Below are 19686 nucleotides of genomic sequence, written 5' to 3'. Positions count from 1 at the left end.
AGTATTTGCTTATTAAAATCCAAATTGTGGCTGTTTTTTGGCCAGACTGTGTATAAATAAGGTTGCTTTATATTAGAAAAGAATAAAAGGTGAAAGGAATCAACATTGTGCAGCACCCTCACAGAACGGTTCCTCTTTTTGGATTAACCTACTCCTTTTGAGCATCAGCTGTCTCATTGTATATTAAAGAGTTGTCTGCTTTGTGACAGCAGGGGCTGAATGTGCATTAGTCTGTTGTGCATTAGCATGTGTTAGTCTATTGAAATATATAATCACTTCAAAAGCCCTTTTCTATTTGCTCAAGGTGTCTCGGCTTATTTATTTGCATTACACATTTACATTAAATAATTAATAAGATGGCTATAAATAATGCAAAAGTGGGCATATCCCATATAATTGTTAATTAATAATCATCTAACATCATGTTGTGCATTCGGCTTTGTGCCAAAAACCCAGACAAAATGCTAATTTGTCCTATTTGACACAGAAAATTTAGGAAAGCGATTTCTCTAATAACCATTAATCCATCAAAAAAAAAACAGAGTTTGATCATTTAAATATTAATACAATTCTCAATTCCCCTCCACTGTGGAAAAAAAGATAAATAAATATTACATAAAAAGTCCAATGTTGATGTGAGCCAAAGAATTCATTTTGCAATGTTTCTTTTGCAACGTTATATTAATCAATTTAAATAAAAAAAATATATAAAAAAACACAACGTGACCCTCAGTGGGTTGATCTACATTCTTGTGTTTGAAAATCTTAAGTATTTTTTAAAATGCCCAATCCAGCTCACCTTACACCAACGACTATGCCATAAAAGATTTTATGCATTGCACTGCTGTCATGTTTGTGTATACTGTGTATATATATATATATATATATATATATATATATATATATATATATATATATATGACACTGACATATTTATGATGGTTGTGTGTTAAGGTAAATACGCACCAAACCATGCTTGCTGGTCTCCCTGCACCTCAATAGCCAAGCCAAAGTCGGCCAGTTTCACTGCGGCTCCCTTGAGTTTGCTGGCTAAAAGCAGGTTCTCAGGCTTAAGTTACAAAAGCAAAGAGAGCAACTTTAGATGTGACCTGGGACCCGAGTGTTTTATATTTAAAAAAAAAACATTATGAGTTTGACCCTGGATCAAGAATGTTTATAGAATCTTTAAAATGCTTCACTAGGATGTAATAGTTTTGGATAGATTTAAGAGCATTATTAAAAGTCAATACACTCATTTAAACTGGGAATATAACTTATTTTCCCAGCCACCATGGTGTAAACTACACTTTTGTGGTCAACAGTTTAAAACTTTATGATGCTTAATTAAAGGTAAATGCTACTTCTTAAAAGAATCATTTTTGACCCAGGTCATTCTCAAGAGAAATGCCTTCTGGGTTATGCACAGGCGCTACTGATGCAATTAAAGAAGTGTAAATGAAGCAATAAAAGCTTAATCTAAAGTTTTTGAAAGATCACTGTAAATGGAGAAGGTGCATGAGTGTGCCAAAAACCTTCCAATAAAGCTATTAAGGAATAAACTTTAGATTACGGACATGATAATACATAAGTACATGTTATAATTCCCCAATCCAATATAAGCTTGAAGATAGAAACTTATGCATAACCCAGTCAGACAGCTGGAACTGAATATACATTACACACACAGAAGAGCCATAACACTAACACCATATAACATTAACACTGATCAGCAATTCAATACCAATAAACTGGTTAAAGAATGATTGGCACCCAAGTGCTAGCCTGTCTTGTCAAATCCCACTGAAAAGCCAATGCAGCTGAAAAAACTTAATGCTGACTGGGATAGAAAGGCACCAGAACACCCAGTGCACCACAGCTTGCTGCATGGGTATTAGCAGGCAAAAAGTTATTGATCCAGCCTACAAATTCCCCACATCTTAATCTGATCAATTACCCATCCCATGCGACGTACCGGCTGGCTGGTAATGTCCTGGTGCCAGATACCCCAGCACACCTTCAGAGGACTTGTGGAGTCATGCCTCAAGGGGTCAGAGCTGTTTTGGTGGCACAAGGGGAACCCACACAATACTGGGCTTAATGTTTTTATGGTTTTAATGTTATGGCTGATTGGCATTTATAGACAATAATTGATTTTCCTAAATTCAACTGTAATTGACAATTACACAAATAACTGTAATAGGTGTGATCATAACTAAACAATTTTCACTGAGATTTCGTGAACCTTGTTGTTAAAGTGCAGCTACGTAAATTAGCCAATTTTATCTATTTAAATCATTCAACACCATGCACAACCCATAGAAATTTGAAAAACAAGTCCTTATATTTTACTTGGTGCTCACGAACACGTATTTAACCGTATTTATCGAGTTTCATAGCAAAACAGCAAAAGGAGCCGAAGTAACGTTCTCACAAAGGCGTCCAGAGGTCAGGTCATTCAGGTGCAGTTAGTCGGGCAGCCATTCGCTGTGACTCATGCAGAAACATTTATGCTAATAAGGTGCTACCATGCCACAAGGGAGGTGCGATCGATGCTAACGCAGCCATTGCTACATTAACATCAACAGTGCAGCCATTGCTTTTGCATACCTTTAAAACCATTTACCTTTTTAATACCTCAGTGTACAACTTGTATGAAGTGTAATCAGTATGTATTTTACAGTGAAAGAAGGACACCTAGTCAGTCCAAGAGCCATTATGTAATAGGACACATGCTTCCACAAAAGCAAAGAAGTCTAAACCATGATACTGTTCTTGTATTCATTCTTCACATTTATGTTTGGGAGTGGGAGGTGCAGACATGTCGGTGCAAGCCAGGGGGAAACACCTGACCTACAGAAATGGTTCGGTCTCAAGCGGTCTAACTAAAGACACTAAAAAAACATAGCACATCTGTAATAATGCACCAAATGTATTTATATTGCAAAGACAAATGATGACCTTTCAATAAATGGCACTGCGGGTATGTACAATCATTCTGAGCACCTTCATCTTCATTTGTACTTCAGAAGAGCTTTAACAAATAAACTGCGACCACACAAGCCTAACAGAGCTTATAAGCGATGATTAGATTGTGTGGCAGGGAGAGAGGGAGGGGAACTGGTGTGGGGTTACAGGTCTTAAAAAAAAAAAAAAAAAGAGTAAAATGCTAGTGTGTATGAACCAAAAAAGGTAGCTTCTTATGACGCTTATACAGTCGTGTTCTGCTTGCATGCTCGCTGAACTAGAGTCCGGTGAATCGGAATAAATGTAACTGTACTGTGTGCGAGTTTGCACGAGTGCGCGCGTTATAAACGTAACATTAACACAACCCTAGCCAGACATATTTGCACAGACATAATACCTAAATTAGGTTCCTGTTGAACAATAACAATATTATCTTTTCTTTTAATGTTTATTCTTTAATGACTTCATCTCCACCACCACGCCCAACCCTCCGTGTGTTTGCCATGGTAACGCTGTAGCAACGGCGAATCATATGAGCGAGTCTGGACTCTAAAAGCAGGGAAAGGATTACACTCGTAGCTGCACCTGGCTCATTTGATTAGCAAATTAACGTTCAGCACTCGGAACCTTGGCACTGGTGCGTTGGGGGATGGAAGATTTTGTAGTTTCGGCTAAGGTAACATTATCATGCACTAGGCATAGGTGTACATTACTCGTTTATAGACACAGAAAGGGCAATAATGCAAGTATATTAATTTTATTGTCTCAAACACCATTTAATCCAGCAGTCAAGACTTTGGGGGAATAACTAAGGCCTCTTTGACTAGAGGAAACAACACTGAAAACACTCATTATTGGTGGGAAATTGGGGGGCGGGTGGTGTGTATGCTCTAGAAACCCTAGACATTGTGAGTTACAGTAGGAAATGAACAAGATGTCAGTGACTTATCAACATTACCAAAGTTCACCACAATATCCCCATAATATTTGGTTTATTAGTGCATTGATTAAAGGAAAAAAAAAGAAAAAGTTTCGGACCCCCTAGTGCATTACTCACCTTCAGGTCGCGATGGACCACTCCCATCTGGTGGCAGTGGAGAACGGCCTCAAGGATCTGCTGAATGCAATGACTGCATGCAAACACCAGGGGGGTGTGGGTTAGTCATGAGCTCACACACACTGCATTTGCATTGAGACCAAGAAAGTTAGGCGTTAACTAAAAAATCGAACATTGGACTTAACATGGCCTCTTCAAAAAGCTAGGATTTATTTAACTTAAGTGTTACCTAATTGGAAATTGAGCAAAGTCAAAATACTGGGCTCATATTGGGCGATAAATCCAATTCTCATTGCTTTCAGTGTTCTCTCCGTCCTACTTTCTCTGATCTCAAAGCAGAAGTGGTGTTTGCACCAGAGGTGGCTGTGGGCTTGACCCTAGTAGGATATTAGGATAACCCTGACTTTCTATTCTGACATTAATTACTTACTAAAATAAAAAGTTTATAGGCTGCTCCATCAGATCATGGGTAACTCCATGTAGATATCCCTTCGAGTCAAACCTCACAGCCACTGGTTAGAGCATGTTTCTCTGACACTACATGCATATTTATTTTTCCCCCCTCTTTATAACCCCTGATGCAGACCAGAAGAAGTTAAGGTGGGTGCAGTGAGCTTAAAAGAGCACAGCATCCGAGTGATCGAGTGGTTGTTAATTGTTCATCTGGAGAGCCAAGCCAGGATTGTCATACGATTCCGGCCGTCATACTAACCTTCAAGTCTCGATGGACAATACCACTTAGGTGACAATGATTTACACTCTCTAGAATCTGCTGTATGCAATGACTGAGGGAGAGAAAGACATGGCAGGAAAGCAAAAGAGGAGAAATACAGTTCAGCAAGCACAGATCAAACATACCACAGAACGTCCCACAACAACAACAAATGGAAAACGTCAATGCAGGAAAAATCCTTTAGCTTTATATGAGTATTCGGTTACCGCTGTGAAGATTTTACTGAATACAAGGTAGTTTACGTTGAATAAAACATACAATTCACAATGAGCACGAAACATTTAACAAATATACAACAGGATAGAGTACTTGCACTGTTGCAAAGACAACTCTATCTACATTAACCAGGAATGGAACGGACCATTAAAGCATTAGGATACAGCTCAGACAAGAAGTATGAAAGGATATAGATGCACAGCAAAGCAAGATACACAACAAAAACACACACATTTTAAACAGTCATTGCTCACATATTGTATGCAGATTAAATTCCCATTTATTTTATTTAACATGTCACTAGCACATTTTATTATTTGTCCATTCGAAAGCATTGATTATAATTTTTAAGATTTTGAAAGTTTTTTTTTTTTAATAGTGACTTGTAGAAGTGAAAATAATATATTTAAATCATTACATCAATACTGTATGTAATATAAGAAGTGGTACTTTATATATACAACTATTCATTATCATTATGTCAGAATACTAACCTGGCATCAGCTTCACTATAGTACTCTCTGGCCACAATATCTTCAAACAGCTCCCCTCCTGTGACTCTGAAAAGCATTAGAATGAACATGTCAACTCCACAATAGCTGCCGGTTTTCCTTCAGTGCTATTTCGGCCGTACATCAGCTTCAGCAAAGATTTTATCCAGAGAATAATAATACAGAACCTATCCTGGGAATGCTGTGCATGAGGTGGGAAAATATCCTGGATGAGACGCGAGTCCATGAAAGGCCACCATTTACACACTTTCTCACATTTAACATGTAAAATCAATCTAGTAGTATTTATTTAATGGGTGGAAATTAGCTGAAAGAACCAAAATAAAAGCAGATGGACAGAGGAGAACAGAAACCAGGCATCCACTCATCCATGCTATGGCAAAACTAATGTGCTTAAAAGAAAACAATTGTTTCTATAACATCTCAGGAACATTTCAGAACTGTCCCCCCGATTGGTTCTGACTAACTATAGCTGACAGAACTAAACTATAACACAGACATTTTTTCCCCTCACTGCAGTCATCTTTATTTTGTAGTAAGAAGCACATTATGACTTTTTTTAAACTGACATAATCCCATTAGCCCATGTACATCATACGAAATACATAGAATAAAATATATAAAAACCTTATTCAGGAGAAAATGCGTGATAAATACTGTAGCCCAGCTGTTAAGAATCCCTGCACATTCTGTGGAGGATATATACGTATCGTCTATCAGCCAAATCATAGTACAGGTGCTGATTTTTTTTTTATGTTATACATATAATAGAGAAAATGTTTATGCCAAAGTAGCTATTTCTGAAGTTTATGCAATGTGAAAGTGATGGAGAGATGATTCTATACTTTATGTTCTCCAAAAATGGCTATTTTTTAGAGTTGCTTCAAACAACAATAATAATTAACAATACAAATTATTTATATTTCTTTATGAGTATTGATACTAAAATTGGTGTAAGCTTCTAGACGCAAATGAGCTGTAAAAATGGTTGCTTAAATTAAAGCATTCAATTTTTTGGTAAAAACTTGAAAAGCAAAAAATCGGTAGTGTCCGTAACCATGTTGGCATATCTTAACTTTGCATTATAGATTAATACACTTTTTACAGGTTTTGTCTTTTAATGTGAAATCTAAATTGGCAAAATTTCATCTGAACGACAATTAAGCTTATTAAATGATTTGAATTAAAAAAAAGTTACAAACACTACATAAAATGTCATGAAATTGTATTTAGCAAATGTCTTTCTAATTATCTGATAAAAATATGTGTATGCATATAAAAAAGGAGCATGGATTGGGAGATAAGAGGCATTAAATATTATGAAAAATGATGTTATATAATCCGATCTGATCTGAACACTTTTTAGCACCAGTTCTATGTTTTGGCGGTATATACAGTATTGGTGCATGTCCAGTATATACTAGAGTGTATATAGTGTAAACAGCAAATTCACCAGAGCTGTCTTTTCTATACTAGAAATCCTGACGAAAATCTGCATTTCTGCTTGTTTATGCTTCGGAACAGCATATTTATTAGTCTAAAAAAATATTCAATTATAATTTATGCACAGTTCATTAGTTGTTCTAGCATTTCAGCAATTTAAAAGACTGAAAACATGCACCACTGAGACACGCTGAACAGCAACAAAGACGGTTTATATGACTAACTGAATCTGTGTGCACAAACTCTGAAGTGGAACGAAAAACAGCCTAATTGGCTGAATTACCTTTTTTTTTAGGGCAGTAAAGGAACAGATGCAGTTAAAAGAAGGTCTAAAAGGTTGAGTCATAACATAAGAAACAATCAAGTCATTATTGTGTTGGTACGAGCGAAAGGCACAGACAAAGACACTGCGTAAAAGAGCAGAGGGGTTATTGGTAACAAATGCTCTTACAAAGGGAATATCGATATAAAGATTCGGTAAAGGGCAAAACATTTGGTGGCATTTGGATTGTCGTGCTGTGAAGCAAGTCGATTGACTTCTCGCCAATATGCAAGTCTTGATCAACATGATCGTTTGCTCTTCATGCTAGCAGCGCCAGGGAGCACTAAAGATAAAGTAAACCAGCTTTAAAGCAGAGTGGTAAATAATTATCTGTATGGAATAATTATACTGTACTTAACAACAACAATACACATTTCTTCAAGGTAACACTTAAAAGATACATCTGTTACACTTAACACTTCACTGTACATCATGCTTGCTTTTTAAAAGACACTGCATACATCATGGAAATACAAAACATTAAATGTGCATTAAATATGCATTACAGAGGCTGCATTAGTGTAAAAAATATTGCCCAAAGACAAAAGATTTAGAACCTTAGAATCTTAGGTCTGATGATAAAAACTTTATGTAAATGTAATATTTGTGTGCATAGATTTCACGTGAGCCAACACGTGCCATGGTTTTACAGTTGGACACCGTGTATGATCAGACAATTACCTTATCGCTGACATTCATGATACCAGTAAAAGCATATTTCCTTTTTTTGGGGGGTTTGTTTTACGTCAATGTTTCAGCTTTCGCCTCATGTGATAAACCTTCTTTAGAGAAATAAATAATAAAGTCTAAAATCCTATTCAGTATCGAGCAGATTTACCTGAGGAGGAGGGGTAATAAGCTCTGTCAGAATAAGTTCTGTAATTTATTTATGAATTTTTTTTACAGACTGTGCATGCACATTTTTAAAGAGATTTTGCTATATTTGATATTTATATGGTATGTACTGTATAACTCATACAAAAATGACTAGTAGCCCTAACCCCACCTAAAATAGTGACAGCTTGGATCCCCGATTATGCCTGCGGAATCAGGGAAGAATATATTCATAGATGTGATAACTGGGTCATTCAGTACATATCAGGTCATCAGCTGGCTTCATTTTATTGCCACATAATGTTGCTGAGCCTAAGACCTGACCGACTGAAGCAACCCCAGATCATAACACTGCCTCCAGAGGCTTGTACAGTGGGCGCTATGCATTATGGGTGTATCCCTTCATGCACTTTGCTTCTTATCCTGATGCACTCATCACTCTGGAAGAGGCTCAAGCTGAACTCATTAGACCACATGAACTTTTCCCATTGCTCCAATCTTTATGCTTCAATGAAAAGCCTTTTTCTAATTAGTCTCATTAATAAGTGGTTTTCTTATGGACACACAGCTGTTTAGTCCCAATCCTGAGAGTCCTCATTTAATTGTGTATGTAGAAATGCTTTTACTTCCAGTATTAAAAACAGCTGTGATTTCTGCAGGTTTTTTTTATTACGATACAACTTCACCAAGCTTTTAAATGTTCTTCTCCCTTTACCCTATTAGGCCAAAAAAAACTGGAATCAGGTCAAGAAACTCATTTCAATGTTCATATCAAATATCAAAAAGTGGAAAATGTGTGATCTCTGTGGCATGGTGGTGATGCCTGATGGGGCTGGTTTGGGTGTTTTAGAAACTGCTTATTTGCTCACAGTCTCTAGAGTTTTCCCCTGAATAGCGTGGGGTGTGACGAGCAGAAAAGCATGCCAAAAGGTACAATAGACCAAAGCTTGACGCAGACAGGCTTCAACTACAGTGATATCATAAAACCATGAATTTTTCAGACTAGTATTATTTTTTTTTAAATGTTAAACACGCTCATTAACAAGCTATGACATTTCTAAATATATGGTAACACAATTGGATGTCGTTCCAGTTTGAGAGTCTAATTAACATGTAATTTAGTCCTATGAAGTTTTTCCCACTAGATGTGAGCAACAAGTCTGAAGGAAATGGTTTGTCACATTTCCAAGACTTAACCGCTATGTGCTAGCTACATAAATTATTAGCGTCAGCCATTAGAATGTGTCCAAGTGTTCTAGTTGCTTAGCAACGCCATTCTCAAGGCCTGAACAATGTGAGTATTGTGTTTGCCTACTTACATCAAAGTCACAAGTTTCAACATTCTTAAAGAGGTCATCCAGTCCCATTTTTCATAAGTTAATATGATTCTTTAGGGTTCTAATGAAAAGTTTGAAATATACTTTAATTAAAAATTCTCAATGGTTGTGTAAAAAAACACTACTTTTACCTGGTAAAAAGCAGCTCTGTACTCAGCAACCCATTTCAGTACATGCTCCTTTAAATGCTAATGACTAGCTTATGCTAGTTCTGTGGGGCGTGTCTTTACAACACACTGCCATGGGATTGTAGTCCAGTGCGTGCAATGCTTTGTGGGTGATGCAGTCCAAATTGCGAAAACGCGAAAATGTGAGATAAGCTGGAATATAGAGCCTGAGCCTGTTTTCTTAAGTAGTTTTTGGTTTGATTCAAGTACGAAACTCACCCAGAAGTTTGTAATATCGCCTAACAACGCAGAAATTAAAAGAATGGACACTCGTTTGTCTTTCTCATCACTGCATGGGCATGAATTAACAGGCTGTTACGCTGACGCGAGCAACAACAACAAAAAAAGCGGAGAAGCTAACACAGGGTAAGTAGCGTACTGAGAGAGATACGGACGCGATGTGTTTACTGATGTGTTTACATGACTTCCTAATCATTGACAGACACCGTTATAAACCATCTAGCAGTACAAAGATCAGCATAATATAGTTTTCCGACAACGTACACAGTTTGCAACTGGACAATCACCTTAAAGCATTGTTTATTATAAACGAGCAATTAGGGATTATATAAAGACGGATGTACACAGAGAAAAAGCCATAACCATGTTCTATGAGAGTATAAGTTAACTTACACTCCGCATTCATCGTGATTATTAGAAAAGACGATCTGCAAAGAGTCATAGAAAAAGGAATTACACTCACTGAGCCTGGTGAAGATGAAGCAGGAACACGAAGCGTTAGTACAGATCCATTTTTTAGGAGCAGCTTCCTAGCGAAACCTGCTTTATATTGACCCGCGTTTATAAAGCAGTCTGGTGAAAAATTTATTAGCACAAACATGAACGCATTTAGGTAAATCGGCGGGGACGTTAGCTTCAAAAACAAAATTCATCCATTCCGTTCTCAGCGGCTCAGATGTCGGTAGTGAATGACGACTGCTGTGTTCGCTATTACAACCAACACAACACTCACTTAGGCGCCATTTTGCTCCAGCGTTGAAACAATGGCCGACAGCTTTCGTCTTACTCGGGGCGGGTCTTTGCTAAAACCCCAGTGTCAATTAACTATAGTTGGACACCACACCGACAGGCATTTGAGATTGGGCTGATTTCAGAAGGGGCATGTTATTTTAATAAATGATGAGAAAATCACTGGGCGGCTCTTTATCATTGTAGAGTGGTTGTGTACGCATTTTCCTAACACACAGTTCAGTCCAAACAGCTTGAAAAAGTGCATGTAGGACCGTATGACCCCTTTAAAACAAACATACTTTTAATTTTTTTTATTTTTTTTATTTGCAACTTCCATAAATCTGCTGTTTTGTTAATTAATGAAAGAAATCGGAAAGTGTTGCACTGGTACCGACCACTTCAGGTGAACGTCCAAAAAGCAATTTGATTGGCTATTTAGTTATCCATCATTATATCCCAGAAGGAAAAACACACACGCACACCGCCAATTAGTGTGGGTTGATCCAGACTGCCGACAGTCCTCATTAGCAGCCTGCCAGACCTCTAATTCTGGTTAAATTTGGTAAGAGGAGGAGACGACCCTGAAATGCTGACCAGTGTGGTGTATGTTCCCCCCTAATGGCCATGGGGATAAGTTCGCTCTCTCACACACACACACACACACACACACACAATTACTTACAAATCAAAGACAAGGTAGTGGAATCCCTCTTCAGATATGCTGTCATGGAGTCTCACTGTAAGAAGCAGATAAATCAAAAGAGATGACTGATTAGATTTAACGCAGGATACACACAAGATGCACGCACTTTCCAATTAATTTAGTCTCAGTGCATGCACGCATGAATGCGTGTTTTAAAAAGTGTGCTATAGACAGATGTCTATGAGAGACGCTGTTGTCCATTAGACCAATCTCAATTCCCACACTACAGTATACTCAGACCCTTCCATCCATGAACCCCTTCAAGGCTAAATAAAAACATTCATCTTTATTATGTTCTGACACACCTTCTACAACTCAAATATATGACTGCTATAAAAGTTTGATGTCCAAGCTTCATTTGTCTTTTATGAAAACCATAAAAATAGCATGTATATAGATTTTACAGTGGGTTAAAAAATATTTACACCTCTTTGTTTCTGTGCAATGTATCATGTTATAGACTTCATTTTAAATAGATTGCATTTAGTTTATTTGGCCATCTGTCTACACTCAATAATCTGCAATGACCAGATTACGGCAGGTTTCTATTGCATTCAGCAGATACATTTTCAGAAGGTGGTGGCAGCATAGAAGGATGCTGCCACCACCATGCTGACAGAATCCCTTATATGCCGTTCACTCTGAAATAGATTCTGTCGAGCCCTAGTGGATTAATAAAGCATTTCTGAGATGGATGTCCTTTCACCAAGTTCTCAGCATTGAATGTTTAAAGCTCTGGTAACGTAGATGTTGGCTCCTTGTTCACCTCCATGAAGCCTATTTTGCTTGGGTACTGACTTCGGCCAGTTGACCCACTCTTGATAGTGTTCTGGTGGTTAACCGAGTTCCTCAGACTCCGTAGGTTTTTTTTTTTGTAGTTTGTACTGTAGTTGTTTTTGCCTGATGTACACAGTGAATTGTGGCAATTAAGTGAATTGTGATACAGACAGACATGTTGCTTTCTAAGTCATGTCCGATCAATGGAAATCGCCACAGGAATTCTGTTCAGTTCTAGAGAAAGCAATCAAAACAAAGACGACCTAAGCTAAGCTTAACTAAAGTGCCTTAGCCATGGGCCTGAATACTAAAATGAGGGATTTCATTCGTTTTGTTGTTTTCAATATATCTGAAATAAAAAAATCATCATGTAATATTATATGTAACCTTATCCATTATAAATTAAGTATATGATACAGAAATGCGTGTGTGTGCTTGTGTGGTGGCGGGGAGAGTGGGGGGGGGGGCATAAATAGTGTCCAAATCCATTTCTAACCCATTGTATGCAAAATAAAAATAAGAGGCATTTTTAAAAAATATAATTTCATGCACCCCATGTCAATAAGACAACAATCAATCTTAAGCTTTAAACACTTCATTGCTTTCAAAAACAATTCTGTATGTGGTTTTGACTTGATACAAATGTACAAAGCAAGCCAGAGAAACCGAGAGAGGCAGAGGAATCCCCTTAGTCTCAATTTCTTAGGCATTTCCTCCCAGCAGTGATTCACCATGTCTCTTTCTTGTTTCCATAGCAACTGTGAGAGACAGGCTTTCCCAGCAAATGTTAAGGGGAGAAAAAAAAGTGAACAACCACTATAATCTGTAAGACTTGCTTATGATGCGAGAAGAGACGCTGCTGTAATGTTGTAAAATAATATGGATTTTAATAGAAGCTGGAATAGAAAATCTTTTGGGTCTTGACTGCAAATCTTATGTGGAACTAATGAGATTCATTTCACAGAAAAGATACTAATGTAAGGATGTCAAACATTATGCAGTTTAGTCATTGCATCGCAGTATACAGTCATGTGTAAAAGTAGTTTTAGTTCTACTAGTCTCACTCGAATCAGATGATTTGTATTATGCTTTTAAACCCCCCAAAAAAACAACAACATAGAATTAAAAGAGGAGGAACTAATGTTCATACATGACTGTGTTTGGTGTGTAGTGAAAAATGGAAAAATGAATGTGTGTGTATGTACATGAATCAGCCATTACATTATGAAAACCCACCTTATATTGAGTAGGTCCCCAATTTCGCCACAAAATGGTAATGCTTTGTGCGTTCTGACACATTCTATCTGAAACAGCATCAACCTCTTAAACAATCTGATCTACAGTAGATCGTCTATTGGATCGGATTACACAGGCCAGCCTTCGCTCCCCATGTGTAACAGTGAGCCTTGGATGCCCATCACCTAATCACTGGTTCACTTATTTTCTTTCCTTGGACGATTATTTACACATATTTATTTAAAGAATTTTTTTTTATGCTGTTAACAAAGATGTAAAAATTTGTTGAGGCAGTTTTTTATGATTACAGTATATGCATTGATATTTTTATGCTTGTAGCCAACAACAAGCAATAAAAAAAAATAAAAAAAAGAGATAAAATGGATACGACTGGTGCCCAACATATGATGGCTCAACTTATGATATAATACATTTTTAGAGATAAGCATTCAGTAGAAACCATACTGTACATCAAATTATGATCTTTTCCCAGGTTAGTAATATGCGTTATGACATTCTCTCATGATACATGGTTGGCTAACGTACACAAGTAACTCTATATTGTATGTTCTGGAAAAGGTCCTTAGTCGGCTTTATGCTTGATTTTACCCCATGAGGTCCTTAAGTGACAACTAAAAAACATCCTGGTGCCGTCATGTGACAATCTGGGAATTTGTGTACCCATGACATCATTTCCAGAATGGTTCAGTGCCTCGATAGCAAATGTGACAGAACTGGCTAATTTTAAAAAAGCTTGTTATTTATTACTGAAATGAAGGGTTGTATCCCCCATAATTCTCCATAAAGGAGAAAACAGTCCAGGCTCTTACTGTATGGGTTAAAGTTTTGCATTCAAATTTATTGTGTGTATGAGACAACACTCACCGATGTTGGGGTGTTTAAGAAGACGGCAAATGCGAGCTTCACGTTCCAACTTCTGGTGATCTAGAAAAAAAACAAAAAGAGAGCTCATTAAAATAATTTATAATCGTTAAATCACTTTAATGTGACACTAATACTGTACCATTTAGACTCTTACAAAATTCTTGACCGTAAATGCAAACCTGATAAAAAAGTCTAAAACATTTAGACAATGTTTGACAGATGCCAATCTGGTTACTCATTTCAGATGTATAAACTTTACCCACTTTATAATCCCATTTAGTTACTATAGACAAACCACCATGATACTGTATCTATCACAAAATACACAGTCACAGGCCAAGGACTATGTATTCCCAAAGAAAGAGGAGGAAAAAAAACCCTCAACCCAGAGCAAAGAGGCACTGAGACTATAAGGATAGACAGACTAACTTCAGCACTTCAATTGGATTTTGCTAAAAGAGCAAGAACAGTTTCCCACTTGACTGCTCACTCGGGTCGAATGCCTTCCAAATGAACTCACTGCTACACCACTTGGATCCTTTACTAGTTCCACCTCAGTAATGTTTAATAACTATTTCAGCTGCTTGAGTCGAGTCGAGACATATACTGAAGAGTGCTGAAGAAAGTTGCTTCCAGCTTTAAAAAGAAAGTATCCAAAAATGGACTCGGGGGGCGCTATAGCGACACGGTTACAGAGAGTATGCAGAATGCAGACAGGACACATGTTATTGGAAATATAATGGGTGTAACAAGGGGTGTAGCAAGTATCACTACTCGTATCTGTTATTGCTACAAATACTTGGATGTGCATTTGGGCATAAACTCAAAAAGTGATTCATCCTCAACTTCAGCTATGTCACTCCAGAGGTGTGGGCAGGAATGGTTTTTTAATTCCCACTCGGGAAGTTAGTTTTGTTTTGGTTATTACAAATTTACCTCTATCATTCGAAATCTAAACAAACCAATTGTTTAATTTTAGTCTGTATGACAGTTCATCTTGTGTGTTTCCTGTGTCAAACACATAGAGAAAAGTGAAAAAGAAAAACAAAAACGCCCACTCGTTTGATTTTTGTGCTGCGTCCCACAAGGTCTGAATCATGTAACAACCCCCTACGATGCAAGCATATGCCCTGTGATCCTTTTTTGGCAAGTTTCATCTAAACAAACCAAAAAAAAAAAAGGACAAATAGAAATCGTTCTATTTGGTATTTGTCTTTCCAAAGAACATTCCAGAAACTGTACGTTTGTGTTCGGGGATGTCCTTAATATGCAGAACATTCCCTTGATTCCGTTGTTTAGTATCAATGCGATTAGTTTGATCTAGTTTTCCTCAAATACATTTGTCCCTTTTGAAAGCAGAGAAAAGACCTGAGAAATCGGCCCTCGTTGTATAGATGTGCATTTTGTGAAGAGGACGTTGGAGAAAGAGAGAGAGAGAGAGAGAGAGAGCGAAGGAGAGAGAGAAAGTGAGAGAGAAGCTACAGATGGCAATAATTAACTCTGCAGTCCCAGTATCCAGATTATAATATTGTGCAAAAAACAAACAAAACCTTTTTTTTGTTTGTTTTTTTATCATCACACTTCCTTAGCCAATCAGAATTCCTCCATGGGTCATTACTCTTCCTTTTCCATCCTCAACATTAATCCTGACCAATGGACTTGAAGGTGATTTACAACAACCCAATCACATCCCCTTTAACAGTCCTAATCCTCTTTGAACCACTTTAGCACACCTGACCCCAGTCATCTGATTGGTCCACACGTGGGATGATGGATAATCTATGACAAAACCAGATTACACACGATGTTCAGATCCCTCAACCTGACTGTATACTATAAGGCTTGGTGCCAAGTTAAGAGCTAGAGTAATAAAAAGTGTAGAAGGAAAATAATCAACTGTGTCTGCATTGCTCACATCTCATTTGTAATGTCAGTATTATATACAGCACATCTTCATGCAGGGTGTTCTGCTTTGAGCGCATCCTTTTGACGCCTTAGAGAGCAACTTTTATCTACTAATTATCTCTTGATTGAAGTGTTGCCATGTTATTCTTCTCAATAGTTGTTACTGACTTCATGAGTATCATTGAAATCTAGATCTTCCACTTATTAAAAAAAAAATGACCCAGTTCACAAATATCCCCAATGACAGAGAAAGAGAGAGAGAGAGAATGCAGGAAATGGAGCGACTATTTTCAATCATGTCATGCAAGCCTCGTCAATGAGCAACACCGTGCCTGTACACCTACAATAGAAACAAAGTAAAGATTCTATTCTAAACTGAAGAGTGACACCCACACAAACAGCACACAACCGCCCATGACGCTACTCTGGTAGGAAGAGTTATCCATCAGAATTTCGCGTCTAAAATAAAAATTGAATATTATAGTGATAAATGTTTCACTTCACAAAATATACAGCAGTATGTAGGTCTTCATCCGTGTTACTAAAAGGTGACATATTGATATACGCTTATAAACTTGTATAAATGTCTTATTTGGAACCAAACCAAGATCAAAGCAAAAAGCATAATATTCATATGTGACCTTTTTTTTTTGGCCTGCAGTGTAGACGTCTACAGTATATTTTATTAACTCCAAAGGGCATTGTTTCAACAACTTATTCAATAGCCATAACATTTATTTCCACCCAAAGTTGTGTTCGTTTTATGCTGAGATCTTTAAGGCATTGGTGACTGGGGATTCAAACCACTCCTTAAAGTCTTCACCAGCACATCCCAGAAGCCTCTAATGGAATTAAGGTCAGGATTCAATTCATGTATGAAAATAAATCCTTACGCTGCCAGAATCACATTTCATTCTTTGAGTCCTTTGTTGCTGGGATTAGCCCTTTTAAACTGAAGCAACCCCTGATCATAATACCGACTCCAGAGGCTTGTACAGTGGGCACTATGCATGATGTTCATTCTTACCCCATCGCTCTAGTATAGAGTCTATCAGGACTCATCATACTTTAATATTTTTACTAAGCATTACTGCAAACTCATTAATAATCCATCATCCCCCAGTTTTTGTAATTGGTGTATGTGCAGTAGGTAACTACTTCCTGACAGTAGCAGTCATCTGTAACATTATGACCCCTGACAGGTGAAGTGAATAACATTTGATGAGCTTGTTAGATTCCCACCAGGAAGTGGATGAAATATATTAGGCAGCAAGTAAACAAGTCGATGTGTTGGAAGCGGAAAAAAATTCGGGCAAGCGTAGGGATTTAAGTGACTTTGATAAGGGCCAAATTGTGATGCCTAGACGACTGGGTTAGAGCAACTACAAAAGCTGCTCTTTTGGGATGTTCCCAGTCTGGAGGACATCATAAAAAGAGGTCCAAGGAAGGGAAACCCACAAAACCAGAGACAGGGCAATGGGAAGGCTAAAGAAGAGTTGCTGTAGCCCAAATTCCTGGAAAAGATCAAAGCTGGTTCTGATAGAAAGGAGTCAGAACACACAGAGCACTGCAGTTTATTGCATATGAGGCTGCTTAGCTGCCCATGCTGACCCATGTGCACTACCAAAAGCTCATACATCAGGCACACGATCATCAGAACTGGACCACAGCACAATGGAAAGAAAGTGGCCTGATCTGATGAATCATTTACATAATGTGGATGGCTGGGTGCATGGGCCATGGGGGGAGATTGCACCAAATGCACAATAAATCAAAACCCAAAAGACAAACTAAACCGAGGGTCTCGTGACCCTTTGCACAACAAACTACTCTTTAGCCAGGCAGTGGCATTTCTCCATCTCTCTGAGAACTACTGCCTTGGGTGTCTGACATAACTAAACAAATGAATCTGGTGTGGAGAAAAATACTGGCTTTGCTATATAACCCTACTATAATCACAGACTTCGGAGGCAATAACTGCACTCAAGTGCTTTCTACGGCTCTAAGTAAGATTTAGCCCACTCTTCTTGAGCAAACTCCAATTTTCTATAAATTCCAGCTCTTTCCACCGATGTTCTGATGGACTCAGGTCAGAACTCAGAGCAGACTTCAGGACAATTCATGTTTTTTTTGCTTATTCTGGGTTGCTTTATAGAATTGTGTCTAACTCATTCTGCTGGAGGAACCATGAGCTAGGACTAAAACACAGCTTCCTGACACAGAGCTGTACATGTTTTTTGGCCAGGAATGATTGTAGTTTATCAACAGACATTTTTGGAATTCCAGTCAGGATCGTTTGTTTTGTGCTTATAAAACTAAGATCTTCATGGTGACAACAAATAGCAGAGTTACTGAAATTGCACTTTTTGTTTCTCACCACCATTAAAACAATCATTTTCTTTAAAGTTGGGTTAATTCCCAAATGCTGGATACAACTACTTAATAAAAAAAAATAAAAAAAAATAAATCATGCTCATTGTTGGTCGTCTCTATAAAACAATACGGTTTTAATGAAATCTCCTCCAAGCTGTTTTATAACTGCCTTTCTGTATGTTCCATTGACAATCAAAAAGTATAAATGAATTTCAATCATTTTAGTATGGACAAATTATTCAATCGTAAAAAATAAAGAATTTTCACAAAAATGTAAGATTTTCCCAAATAAAAAAAATAGATAAATAAAATTGTTACCATCATTAAAATACTAATTAAGATAAAAGGCTGTCTAAATATAATTCTATTACACAACATGACTAAAACACATATTCCCTCACACACTATTTTTCTATGCCCTAAACCTAATTATTATCTCAAACTCAAGCAGAGGGGGAAAAAAACTGAAGGAAAGAAAAAAAGAAAGAAAAATCTCAGTCTTGCTCATTAAAAATCATATTAAAGATTATCTAGTTTAAGGTCTATAAATGTGCCGATTCCCATGAAGATTGTCTCCCTTGGCCTGGAGGGAAGAAAAGAAGATGAAGGGGAACTAAAGTCCTCATGTAGGCCGTCTTAACTACAGGAAGAACTGAATTAACTGCAGACACCAATGATCCAAAGAACTAAAAAGGTGGCGTGTGTTCATGAATATGGTAATGATGTCAATCATTACTGTACTCTGGCAGGAACTATAAATAGACTAATGTTTCCATGGCAATGTGCCACTCTTCATTCTGCAAACTCATTCAGGCATTGTGTGTGTGTGTGTGTGTGTGTGTATGTGCTGTATGTGTGTGTGTGTGTGTGTGTGTGTGTGTGTGTGTGTGTGTATGTGTGTGTACAGTAGATACACAGAAACAGCTGTATGACTATTCATGCGGTTCAACCATTTGTTAAGAGACAAGCAGTCAAAAGTGAGACGTGTTCCGCTCTTGCACAGACAAACCAGACTTCAAACTCAGTTTTAATTACTTGCTATAATTGGTACCTATCTAAATGGTCCTTATTAACGTAGCACATTTGACACCTTGAAACAGTTCTAAATATTTTTTTTCTTGTATTTTTTTTTTTTTTATGTATAATATGTTGAAGAATAATTCTCCAGGATTCCTAAAGAACTTTGACTCCCATTTTCAGTCCAGTCCTTATACCTGACCAGTTACAGTAGGATGTTTTTCGTGTGTTAA

General features: G+C 37.4%; 1 protein-coding gene across 5 annotated transcripts in view; it reads right to left on the bottom strand.

Moving 5' to 3' along the window:
- The window catches only part of camk2d1 (calcium/calmodulin-dependent protein kinase (CaM kinase) II delta 1), an 85147-nt gene that overhangs the window by 23757 nt on the left and 41704 nt on the right, over positions 1-19686 (bottom strand). For 3 of the 5 annotated variants that reach the window (XM_053504295.1, XM_053504313.1, XM_053504322.1), the window contains exons 3-7: positions 14159-14218; positions 11240-11294; positions 5465-5530; positions 4734-4806; positions 967-1069 (exon numbers count right to left, since the gene is read on the bottom strand). In XM_053504295.1, coding sequence (XP_053360270.1) covers positions 967-1069; positions 4734-4806; positions 5465-5530; positions 11240-11294; positions 14159-14218 — 357 coding nt within the window. Of the gene's footprint in view, positions 1-966; positions 1070-4021; positions 4095-4733; positions 4807-5464; positions 5531-11239; positions 11295-14158; positions 14219-19686 lie in introns of all 5 variants that reach the window. The other 2 variants (XM_053504303.1, XM_053504330.1) reach the window with 1 other exon arrangement.

The sequence above is a fragment of the Clarias gariepinus genome, chromosome 1 (genome assembly GCF_024256425.1).
Source record: "Clarias gariepinus isolate MV-2021 ecotype Netherlands chromosome 1, CGAR_prim_01v2, whole genome shotgun sequence".
Lineage (NCBI taxonomy): Eukaryota > Metazoa > Chordata > Actinopteri > Siluriformes > Clariidae > Clarias > Clarias gariepinus.
The sequence above is the reverse complement of the archived record's forward strand: the minus strand, read 5'-3'. Positions and strand labels throughout refer to the sequence as shown.